This window comes from Haliotis rufescens, unplaced genomic scaffold, assembly GCF_023055435.1.
Source record: "Haliotis rufescens isolate VD_foot unplaced genomic scaffold, xgHalRufe1.0.p SCAF_11, whole genome shotgun sequence".
Classification (NCBI taxonomy): domain Eukaryota; kingdom Metazoa; phylum Mollusca; class Gastropoda; order Lepetellida; family Haliotidae; genus Haliotis; species Haliotis rufescens.
In genome coordinates this window covers 7,238,654-7,251,476 of record NW_025963791.1, presented here as the reverse complement: position 1 = coordinate 7,251,476, position 12,823 = coordinate 7,238,654, and the positions used below count along the sequence as shown (strand labels likewise).

At 45.3% G+C, this 12,823-nt stretch overlaps 1 protein-coding gene across 1 annotated transcript; it reads left to right on the top strand.

The window, feature by feature from the left end:
- Positions 1-1,488: 1,488 nt before the first annotated feature.
- On the top strand, positions 1,489-11,445 carry LOC124134268. The gene is made up of 5 exons (XM_046498994.2): positions 1,489-1,609; positions 6,146-6,282; positions 6,856-6,984; positions 7,818-7,934; positions 10,929-11,445. Exons 2-5 carry the CDS (start codon positions 6,162-6,164, stop codon positions 11,081-11,083), a joined length of 522 nt encoding a protein of 173 aa, XP_046354950.2. The 5' UTR covers positions 1,489-1,609; positions 6,146-6,161; the 3' UTR covers positions 11,084-11,445.
- Positions 11,446-12,823: the final 1,378 nt, after the last annotated feature.

Sequence of the window (12,823 nt, the reverse complement as noted above, 5' to 3'; positions counted from 1 at the left end):
TGCTGATGGGTATCCTGCACACATTTCAAACACGGTAGGGGTCATGTGGTGGCAAATTCTTTTCTTACCCAAGTCCTTATTAAACGAATTCATTTTTACACAAAATTACACAGATTGCTATTTACAAACTGTTGCAGGAATGAGTGATGGTGAAATCTACATAATCATATATAACAACGTTTTTTTTCAATCTACATCCCGTTTCTTATAATTAGCCTGCTAATAAATCTGCTGCAGTGTTTGTACAGCATTACAATCGACAATAAAACACGCACACACAAGCAAATAATACAGTGTAGCACCAATTAATGTAATATAGCATAACGTGCATGTGAACAAGTACAATGCGTCATTCTTTAATTACCGTTATTTTCTCCGAATGTCGAGGTTAGTCCGGTTCCCACGAATGAAAAACTCTGGTATTGAAAATATGGACTGTGAAAAAAGTGTATACTCCCCAGGGAGGTGAGAATGTAAATTGAAACATACTGATCCATTGATAGGCCATCTTCGATAATCAAGTGTGTTCTATTTCACCATCTATTCTTTTTTTCATAATAGAACGTAGATTTACTACACTAGATCATGTTGAATGGGATGCATGTATAAGTCATGCAAAAAGACAACAAAAAAAGACCGGGATTCACCAAACGTAAGTTTGACCATAAGTTCAATAATTCAATAATGGTGATATAAGATACGACCATAATAAGGTAGAGAACAACAGGTGGCGGTGGTTACGATCGGGTTGCAACAAAATGACACAATTACATACACAACTCGAACCTGGCCTTTGGAGCAAAGAGCGAACGCGTTGATCACTTCGCTAATCGCTATATAAATAAGTGAAATATTTCAAACAATTATCGCCACCTGTCAATCAAACGACATGAAAATACCTGAAAATTAAACAAAGTTATACAGGAATTATTCTTATACACAGTGGAGTACGCACAGCACTCGACGTGGCCACTCAAGGCGTGGGAAACAATTGTATCTTCGTAATTGTTATACATGGCGTGTTAAAAGTACACAGATTACAAAGGAAACGTACATGTATATGAGTGAGTGAGTTTAGTTTTAACGCCGCTTTGAACATTACTTCGGCTACAACGGCCCGTTAGCTTCGCGTAGGCGGTCCTCTTTGTTTGTTGCTCTCAACAATATTCCAGTTATTTGACGGCGAGCTGTAAATAATCGAGTCTGGACCAGACAATCCAGCGATTGACACCATGAGCGTCGATCTACGCATGACAGTGAGTTACGAAGACATCTGAGAACGTGGCAGCCGTGACTGACTGATATCTGTAAATAACATAAAGAGAATAATTTAACCCAATGATTAAGCTAATATTAAACGCGATAAAAGTCATTTGCTAAGATCAATGTTCATTTCAAGGGCATGTCATCCAACGATATAATCGTTTCTCATAATTATCTACAAATTGGAATATTTAGCTAAATAAGGCTTTTCCGCCGTAGTGAGTAGGCGTATAATCACAGACAGAGGTTAGAGGTGGCAGAAGGTCCCACGGCTATAAGGGACGGATGTTGAAAGTCAGAACATTACAACAACGACTGACCTACTACAAGCGGACGCTGTCACAAGGTATTTGTCACTTTTTGCACCGAAAATGTAAAGTTTGGATATTGTTTATACTCGTACATAAATTCCATTTCTTCAAAACACAATTTCGCCCATCATCGTACTACGCCCATATTGTCTTTGTGTTTCAATTATTATTATGAATATAATTTTTATTTGAATCTTGTGTCAATATTAATATGTCGTACAATCCATTTACACCTGACAAGAACGATTTTATTAATTGATAAGGGTTCTTAATGGCAAGATTTCAGATCCCAGTTGATAATGGCTCACTTATCTGGCCATTTTCACCCCACATACTGTCAACCCCGTAAACATGGATTGTGCCGAGGTGAAATCGTCTGTTTGGAAAAAAATCATTGGTAGAAGAAGATTTTCTTTCATCATGCTGGCCTTTGATCCGTAATACACGTGAGGTAAATTCATTTGTTCTAAACACGCTTTCGCAAATATGTTTTTAAAAATGGTATTAATAAATGCAGATGGTGACTAATCAATTAATCAACTAATCAATCCCTTAAAAAATCACCATAGAGCGCTTTCTGCGTAGGCCTAGGTCACTCCTCTTTACTCACCAGTGATGTTCCGGGTAAGAAAAAAAGGTCTTCAGCAGCAACCCATGCTTGTCTTAAGATGCGACTATGCTTGTCGTAAGAGGCGACTAACGGGATCGGTTGGTCAGACTCGCTGACTTGGTTGATGCATGTTCGTCGTATCCTAATCCGGGATTTGAACCCGTAATCATAGGTTTCTGGCGGGCCTAAGGGGACGCAACTCTGCACAGCGAATCGCGGCGCCATAGACGAACCTCGTTGTGTTCATTGAAATTCCTGCATTCTGATTAGCTGAATTGGTCACGTGTTATTGCATTCATTTCCCAATGAATGTAAAACATTAAGCCACGCCAACCGAGGCACACTACTTTTATCACTGCGGAATGTCGGGGAATTCCAATATTACAGTCGAGGGAATTCCCTTTCTGCTCACGTGTATCGTCATGCACAGGACACTTAGCGTCATTCTTGCATTTTCATTAACCCAAACTACCCTTTGAGACCGAAGGCCGAGAAGGAATGGAACAGCAAACGTGCAGGCTCGCTCGCCTTTTTTTTAACCGCTCGCCTCGATTCCACAACTTTTGTTTCGTGTCTTTGGGTTTCATTTCTAACCCGCACATATCCAACTGTGTCTTCCCGTTCTCATGGGACTAATGTTTGGATCTGGCGGAAACTGACCATGTCATTTGAAAAAGCCGCCTTCTCGGAAACATATATTTGTACGGGTTCGTTACAGTCTGACTGATGCCGTGCTTCTCGCCTCTTGCCTAGATTGACAGGTCCTATGAAGTTAGTTTTGATCCTTCTTTGATCCTTTGTTTTTGGCTTCTGATTTGTTGGCGTGTCAAGCTTTTTGGATAACTTAAAAAATCAGCTGATTCATGTCACGCCTCCGCGTGGACCTTGTGATACTTGTGAACACATGATTGGGAAGACGACGCCATTGTTGCTGCAAAATGGTGCCAAGATCTTGCAAGGAGCATCCCAGACGTGTTCGATCGGATTGAGGTCGGGAGACCTTGACGGCCAGTCCATGACGTTGACTCCCGCATTCTGAAGGAAATTCCTTGTCAAACCTGCTGTGTGGGGTCTGGCATTGTCGTGTTGGAAGATCAAACCGGGTCCATGTGCTGTCATAAAAGGCAGAAGTTCTGGTGCCAGTACCGGGTCGCGGTAAGCAGCAGCGTTGAGGTTGCCACGGATGACAAGAAGCCTGGAACGTGCATTGCCACAGAAACCATGACACTTCCGCCTCGAAATCTGTCAACTTCCTGTACACAACACTGGGCGTAACGTTCATGACGGCGCCTCCACACCCTCGCCCTACCATCAGCAAATCGAAGATAAAATCGGGATTCATCACTGAAGACGACTTGATTCCAATTCCTCTGAGTCCATCGTAAGTGTCGCTGTGCCCACAATTGACGTTGACGTCTGTGTAATTGAGTCAGAATCGGCCCGCAGTATGGCCGTCGTGCTTGAAGGTGAGCAGTTCTCAGACGGTTTCGAACAGTTTGCGCACTCAGTCTACCCCTAAACAGTTCATTTCTGGTTGATGTAGCCGTCAAAAATCGGTTAAGGAGGTGACGTAAGACAATCTGACGATCCTCTGCCTGTGACGTAACACGTGACCACGTGGTCAGCGGTGGTACCCGTTTCCTGTAAACGCGTCTGTAAATCATAAACAGGCCGTCGACTACAACCCATCGTCCTTGCGACTTCAGCTACGGACGTTCCCGTCTGCAACATGCCGATGGCACGTTCACGTAGCACATTTGAAAGGCGTGGCATGACAAATGGCCGTAAAGACTTTTGTTTTCTTGTGTTTTTCTTTTTTTTAATGACTGCCAACAAGTATGGCTGAAAAGACGTGCGGTATTATGGCCACGTGACCAGTTGCACGTGAAAAACCACTTTTGCCACTATAGTGCTGTGCACATGATTTTGATCGATTCACCTGCACAAACACGGGTGTTATCTGAAGACAATACGTGGCCATTACTGTTTAAATACACAATAAGGGCCCACAATGATAACTGGTCAAAACGTTAAAATTTTAGGATTCTGAAGTTTTTAATTTGGTTCAATATATATACAATTAAAATTTCGTTGTGTTCATTGAAATTCCTGCATTCTGATTACCTGAATTGGTCACGTGTTATTGCATTCATTTCCCAATGAATGTAAAACATTAAGCCACGCCCACCGAGGCACACTACTTTTATCACTGCGGAATGTCGGGGAATTCCAATATTACAGTCGAGGGAATTCCCTTTCTGCTCACGTGTATCGTCATGTACAGGACACTTAGCGTCATTCTTGCATTTTCATTAACCCAAACTACCCTTTGAGACCGAAGGCCGAGAAGGAATGGAACAGCAAACGTGCAGGCTCGCTCGCCTTTTTTTTAACCGCTCGCCTCGATTCCACAACTTTTGTTTCGTGTCTTTGGGTTTCATTTCTAACCCGCACATTTCCAACTGTGTCTTCCCGTTCTCATGGAACTAATGTTTGGATCTGGCGGAAACTGACCATGTCATTTGAAAAAGCCGCCTTCTCGGAAACATATATTTGTTCCGGTTCATAACAGTCTGACTGTTGCCGTGCTTCTCGCCTCTTGCCTAGATTGACAGGTCCTATGAAGTTAGTTTTGATCCTTCTTTGATCCTTAGTTATTGGCTTCTGATTTGTTGGCGTGTCAAGTTTTTTGGATAACCTAAAAAATCAGCTGATTCATGTCACGCCTCCGCATGGACCTTGTGATGCTTGTGAACACATGATTGGGAAGACGACGCTATTGTTGCTGCAAAATGGTGCCAAGATCTTGCAAATTCTGTGGTTGGTTCTGGAGAGTGCGCAGACTTGTGCCAAGAGCATCCCAGACGTGTTCGATCGGATTGAGGTCGGGAGACCTTGACGGCCAGTCCATGACGTTGACTCCCGCATTCTGAAGGAAATTCCTGGTCAAAATTGCTGTGTGGGCTGTTTTTTGGATAACTTAAAAAATCACCTGATTCATGTCACGCCACGGTATGTATTCCTACGCTTGGAATGTTTATCAATCTCGACATTTTTGTCTTCTTTGATTTATATAACACATATTTTGATGAAACTTTTGTACATAACATACAGTTTGCACATCGGTTTTTCGATTCATACCTCAATGAACCGAAAAACATTACTCAGTCAATCCTTAAAATAAACAAGTGATTTCATCAGGTGTTTAAGTATTAAATATGCTCCAGCAGATATGGACAGATATCCCACAGGACTGTGTGACGCCTGGTCCATTCCATGAGACGAAGATGTGTTGCTTGCATCGCAACCAGAGGTGGACACACACGCTATTGATTTGCAAAATTGACATTTTGGCATGTTCATGTTTTTTTAAATATGAAATCACGCATTTTCTGAAGTCAGTATGGCAATTTAAACCATTTTAACACTAACAGGAGTCTTTAATCTGTTGCAAACCGAAATTGCTTCAGATTTGGTACAAAACATAACTTTGCATTAAATCTTATTCAATGTCACAGGAACCTTTGTTGTTCAGTATATGATGACATTTCTTTGAATCAGCTGCACTTCCAAAATATCTCAAATAGTTACCATAAAATATTAGTTATTGAGTTCTTCAGGAAATTGAATTCCAATTTAATTTCTGATAGCTGTTCAATGTACATAATTGTTATTAATCATTGCCAGGGAAATACATTTCAATTCGCTATCACAAACAAGTGTTGTGTTCTTAATTTATTGTGTATGCAGTCGTATCGCCGTGTATCTATAGTATTGTTACTTGATCTGTCTGGATATCCATGCCTCGTTATCCCGAATGTCCGGGTATCTCGATGTCTTAATACGGCCACGCTAGTATGTTCGAGATAATGGGGTTCGACTGTAATTAATAAAAAAATACTTAAATACAGTGTTTGCCTGAACAAACTCATATAACGTGATTTAATTTCGATTCATCCAGTTGGACCATAACGACAATGATGACGATGCTGCTGACAGTGACGTCGCTGCTGTTGTTGATGACCCCCGCACTGACGAAGCCACAAGAAGTGGACAGAGCCAAGAAGACTAGTGATCCTAACCAGTGGGGACGCAGAGGTCAGCTTACAGATACTCGAAACCCGTCAAGACATGAGTTAGGATGTCTTTAGCAACCTCTGCTTGTCGTAAATGGCGACAATTCTTGTCGTAAGAGACGAGCAACGGGATCGGGTGGTCAGGCTCGCTAACTTGGTTGATTCATGTCGTCGTATTCGGAATTGCGTGGGTGCCCATGATATCAATCACTGGATTGTCAGGCCCAGACTCAACAGACTGCCGTCATTTAGCTGGAATAACAAACAAACAAACAAACAAACAAACAAACAAGAAAACAGGCAAGCAAACAAACAAACAAGCAAACATATTCTTGAGGTCATCATACCTGGTTCAGATGCTGGTCTTGCATTAATAGTTGAACTATGTCTGCTGTCGTGTATGTAAATGTTGTCAGTCAGTCTAAAGCCCGTCTGAAGTGAAGTCAGGGCTCCGTTGCACAAAGGGATCTTAGTGTTAAGACTATAGCAAACCTAGGTTAAAGTATGTGAGCTACTATCACCTAAGAGCTAAAATCGCTTCGTGGAACGGGACCCATCTTGTAACCTATTTATAACATGTTGTTTTTGACGTCAGTTCAAAACCAGGCAAATGGATGCGCCGTGGGAGGACAAGCGTTAAATCACGGCGCCATCTTCATCATGAACAACAACCCGTGCATCAAGTACCAGTGCCAACATGGTGCAGCACAACCAGTTGAAATAAGTGAGTGACCCTTCAGTGACGAATTGAGAAAGATGTTGTATCAATAGTTTGCTTCAATCATGTTTTTCGGTTATTCCGACTGCTTATTAATAAGGTAATCATCGATCGATACCCAATAGCTAGACCTAGAAATAACACGCGACCAAATATCGTCGCAATGGAATTTCCTTACGTCACTCCACACCAGTGTTATAAGTACTAGTTAGGACCAATGACAAGGGGATAAACGCGACGCTAAAATTAGCGCGACATGTAAGCCACGATTTGTAATTACGCAGCGCTTGGGAGGAACGCTCGATGGCCATCTTTTAGAGTTTATATTACAAAAGTAGCTCCGGGTTCACTTTAAATGTTCAAAGATATGCCAGTGGTTGTTTTGTGCTTCTAGGAAACAATTTAATGATGGACACCATGATCACAGTGAAACTGCTAAATACAACGTCACACATGTGTCTTCTTAGAATACAAAGGTGTTTTCTACACTGTTAAATACGTTACACACGTGCCTCATGGAATGTTATGGTAAATTTTATTATAACACACGTGTCCACCTGAGCTTTGCTCATGGAATCGAACCCGTGCCTTCTTCAATGTTTATGTATAAGTTACACCTGCGCTGTCGACAATGTCAATGACCTGAGAAATGTTTAAATGACACAATCACACCTATGAATGTTTTATTGAGAACGCAACACACAGTTGCACCTGTGAATGTTTTTCTGATGAAGCTGCACTTGTGAATGTTTTACGGACGAAGTTGCACCTGTGAATGTTTTACTGACGAAGTTACACCTGTGAATGTTAACTGAAAATGTTACACCTGTGATCTTTAGAATGTTTGGACCAACACAACCGGTGCCACGTGATCGGAAGCACGATGCGAGGAGGATTCAATGGCTGTCTCATGATGCAGTGTCAGGCAAACGGGGTGTTTCAGCACGTGCAAAGTGGTATGTATATCATTTGATAAAAAGGCCCCATTCGAACTTGTACCATATGTTCCCGGGTTTATTTTTCAGATGTAAATTTGATTTTCCTTTGCATGTGTTTGTGACGGATGCCGACGGTGGGGCTACACTCACCTTTTCGCGAAAACTTGGTATCATCACTATTTGATAGGGATTCATGAACACATGCTTAAGATATAGACATGTGGTAGGATGGACTATATTTTTGCTGAGATTTCCTATGTACATTTCCCCCGCTTATATTCACATACCGTTCCACTTAAAGGTCAAATCATACACCCTTTCCTCGCTTGTTTCAAGGGGTGTATACCCCTGTATTGTCTTGAGCATTGGAGTGGTGATTGGTTTGGTGATTGAGTGGGTATGTGAGGATAGAGGTAGTGTGTGTGTTGTGTGTGGTGTGTTGTGTGGGGTGGTGGTGTGGGTGGTGTTTGGGTGGTGAAATGCGGATAGGGTGGTGATTTGAGGAGGATGTGGAAATATGAGGATGAAGTGAGGATGGGGTTGGCGATGTGATGATGGGAGTGGGATAGTGGGGTGAATAGGGTGTGGATGGGGCAGAGTATGTATGGATGTAGGGTGCGTATGGTTGTATGGTAGAGGTGGGGCGGGATGGGGCAGATATGTATGGATATAGGGTGTGTATGATTGTATGGTAGGGGTGGGGCGGGATGGGGCAGGGTATGTATGGATGTAGGGTGTGTATGGTTGTATGGTAGGGTAGGGGCGGGATGGGGCAGGGTATGTATTGATGTAGGGTGTGTATGGTTGTATGGTAGGGCTGGGGCGGGATGGGGCAGGGTATGAATGGATGTAGGGTGTGTATGGTTGTATGGTAGGGGTGGGGCGGGATGGGGCAGGGTATGAATGGATGTAGGGTGTGTAAGGTTGTATGGTAGGGGTGGGGCGGGATGGGGCAGGGTATGAATGGATGTAGGGTGTGTATGGTTGTATGGTAGGGGTGGGGCGGGATGGGACAGGGTAGGGTATGGATGTAGGGTGTGTATGGTTGTCTGGTAGGGGTGGGGCGGGATGGGGCAGAGTATGTATGGATGTAGGGTGTGTATGGTAGGGGTGGGGCGGGATGGGGCAGGGTATGTATGGATGTAGGGTGTGTATGGTTGTATGGTAGGGGTGGGGCGGGATGGGGCAGAGTATGTATGGATGTAGGGTGTTTATGATTGTATGGTAGGGGTGGGGCGGGATGGGGCAGGGTATGTATGGATGTAGGGTGTGTATGGTAGGGGTGAGGCGGGATGGGACAGGGTATGTATGGATGTAGGGTGTGTATGGTTGTATGGTAGGGGTGGGGCGGGATGGGGCAGAGTATGTATGGATGTAGGGTGTGTATGGTTGTATGGTAGGGGTGGGGCGGGATGGGGCAGGGTATGTATGGATGTAGGGTGTTTATGATTGTATGGTAGGGGTGGGGCGGGATGGGGCAGGGTATGTATGGATGTAGGGTGTGTATGGTAGGGGTGAGGCGGGATGGGACAGGGTATGTATGGATGTAGGGTGTGTATGGTTGTATGGTAGGGGTGGGGCGGGATGGGGCAGGGTATGTATGGATGTAGGGTGTGTATGGTTGTATGGTAGGGGTGGGGCGGGATGGGGCAGGGTATGTATGGATGTAGGGTGTGTATGGTTGTATGGTAGGGGTGGGGCGGGATGGGACAGGGTATGTATGGATGTAGGGTGTGTATGGTAGGGGTGGGGCGGGATGGGACAGGGTATGTATGGATGTAGGGTGTGTATGGTAGGGGTGGGGCGGGATGGGGCAGAGTATGTATGGATGTAGGGTGTGTATGGTTGTATGGTAGGGGTGGGGCGGGATTGGGCAGCGTATGTATGGATGTAGGGTGTGTATGGTAGGGGTGGGGCGGGATGGGGCAGGGTATGTATGGATGTAGGGTGTGTATGGTTGTATGGTAGGGGTGGGGCGGGATGGGGCAGAGTATGTATGGATGTAGGGTGTGTATGGTTATATGGTAGGGGTGGGGCGGGATGGGGCAGAGTATGTATGGATGTAGGGTGTGTATGGTTGTCTGGTAGGGGTGGGGCGGGATGGGGCAGGGTATGTATGGATGTAGGGTGTGTATGGTAGGGGTGGGGCGGGATGGGGCAGGGTATGAATGGATGTAGGGTGTGTATGGTTGTATGGTAGGGGTGGGGCGGGATGGGGCAGGGTATGTATGGATGTAGGGTGTGTATGGTTATATGGTAGGGGTGGGGCGGGATGGGGCAGAGTATGTATGGATGTAGGGTGTGTATGGTTATATGGTAGGGGTGGGGCGGGATGGGGCAGGGTATGAATGGATGTAGGGTGTGTATGGTTATATGGTAGGGGTGGGGCGGGATGGGGCAGAGTATGTATGGATGTAGGGTGTGTATGGTAGGGGTGGGGCAGGATGGGGCAGGGTATGTATGGATGTAGGGTGTGTATGGTTGTATGAGGGATCGGGGTTGGGTGTATGGAGGGAGTGGGGTAGGGTATGGATGGGAGTATGGAGGGAGTGGGGTAGGGTGTGGATGGGAGTATGGAGGGAGTGGGGTAGGGTGTGGATTGGAGTATGGAGGGAGTGGGGTAGAGTATGGATGGGAGTATTGAGGGATCGGGGTAGGGTGTGGATGGGAGTATGGAGGGAGTGGGGTAGGGTATGGATGGGAGTATGTAGGGATCGGGGTAGGGTGTGGATGGGTGTATGGAGGGAGTGGGGTAGGGTATGGATGGGAGTATGGAGGGATCGGGGTAGGGTGTGGATGGGTGTATGGAGGGATCGGGGTAGGGTATGGATGGGAGTATGGAGGGAGTGGGGTGGGGAATGGATGGGTGTATGGAGGGACAGGGGTAGGGTGTGGATGGGAGTATGGAGGGAGTGGGGTAGGATGTGGATGGGTATGATGTGGATTATAACTACCAACATCCTGACAGGACAAAGTCATTAATGTAAAAACATGGTGGTGATTCTTTTTCAGATCCATACAAATGTAAGGACATCAACAACGTTTGCCGACGCCCCCTCGTTGACCGCTTTCCCTACAACGTGAACGGCTACCACGTCAACGGCTGCACATGCAAAATAGAGGGAGGCGGGGTTAAGTATTACTGCCCTCAGGTTGGGAAGAAGTAGCCAGATGTCGGATGACAAGTCAGAAACGCCATCAGATGATATTGAAGGTTTACGAATTGGATTTTCACTACTTCTAAACCCCGTGCAAGGAACAACCATCGGTACACATGCATCATACCGGACACATATCCGCCATGTTTGTTTGATGCTACTCATAAAGCCGCACACGTTGTATTTTGTTCCTACTTTGGTAATTAAACATTTCATTTACTTACGAAAGTATTTAATTACAGCCGTTGACTGGGGTATTTTGTATTTTAGCGAGGCGTCAAAAATGGCGTCTGAAAAACCGTTGCTAAGGAATGACACGTGCACATGGTCTTATGGTGCTTTGTCGGTCATGTTATAAATGTTTCCATGTCTCTCCAGTGTTTCTTGTCTTTATCACATTGCAACAGTTCCCAGGCTGTGCGACCGATGGTGTTAACGATTGCCACACGAAACGCTGGTGTCATCGATGAAACCAGTGTTACGGATACTAGTATTTGATACTCGCAGTCTATCCGTGGTGCTGTGCCTTAATATGACTAATACGTCTTCAGGTATTTAGATCTCCATAATTCACTCTGCACTGTTTTTGTCATATACTCTAAAAAAAGTAGGGGACACTCGAAAATCACTTGAAGAGATATTTTTTTCTAGTAATAGTTGTATGATAATGAACGAATTATCTTTGGTGAATTTTGACAGTATATGTTATGACCGCCAACGATCTTGAAGGACAATCGGGGTAGGATGGGACATTTCAAAGTTTTTATCAGTAGTGCGTAATACTGCCACGATTTGTCAAACATTCACTCGACCAGGCATACAGCGTATGAATCTCCCAATGGCGATCTGAGGGTGTCCCACTCCTTTTGCAGCGCCTGGCTAAGTTTAGCCAACGTAGTCGGTGGCCTTGACGTTGACACACGCGTCTCCCTATTATGTCCCAGTCGTGTTCAGTGGGGCAAAGGCCTGGGCTCATTGCTGGCCATCCACGGTTCGTGGACAATGAGCACGGGCGTTGACATTCTGAAAGACAAAACTTCGACTCACACCCCTTGCAAAAAGGTCGACTAAGGGTGTCAGCATGTTGTCCCGATAGTTCTGTCCAGTGACCCTTCCTTGCACAATATGGAGAGGGGTTCACACAGTCATAGTGATGCCACCCCACACCATACCCGATCTACCCCGTGGTGTCAGGTTGGCAAAGGCTTGACGTTCATTTCGACGTCGCCAGACACAATCACGCAAATGCAAAATGAAAACGTGACACGTGACCAGCTACGATTACCCCAGTTTCGACGTTGTGTACGTTACTGACGTCTGTTGGCAATGTGACGATTTGTAAGAGGCGGCACAACACATGGCCGTAGGGCATGGAGTGAGTGAGTGAGTGAGTGAGTGAGTGAGTGAGTGAGTGAGTGAGTGAGGTTTTACGCCGCTTTTAGCAATGTTCCAGCAATATCACGGCGGGGGACACCAGAAATGGGCTTCACACATTGTACCCATGTCGGGAACCGAACCCGGGTCTTCGGCGTGACGAGCGAACGCTTTAACCACTAGGCTACCCGACCGCCCCCGTCGAGCCGCGAGATGAACTGCATGTAGACATTCCTGATCGTCTGAGCCGTAATTCGTACTCCAGTAGCTGATGAAAGATTGCAGCAATTTGAATCGTCGCTTGAGCTCGATTTCGTAGAGCCTGGTTTCGGATCAATCTTTCCATTACTCATGTCGTTGACCCGGAACGACCTG

Excerpts from the sequence above, each read along its gene's own strand:
- LOC124134268 (XM_046498994.2), top strand. The coding sequence starts at position 6,162 with ATGATGACGATGCTGCTGACAGTGACGTCGCTGCTGTTGTTGATGACC. Across the intron at positions 6,283-6,855 it reads TAACCAGTGGGGACGCAGAG|TTCAAAACCAGGCAAATGGA; the intron begins GTCAGCTTACAG and ends TTTTGACGTCAG. Across the intron at positions 6,985-7,817 it reads AGCACAACCAGTTGAAATAA|AATGTTTGGACCAACACAAC; the intron begins GTGAGTGACCCT and ends TGTGATCTTTAG.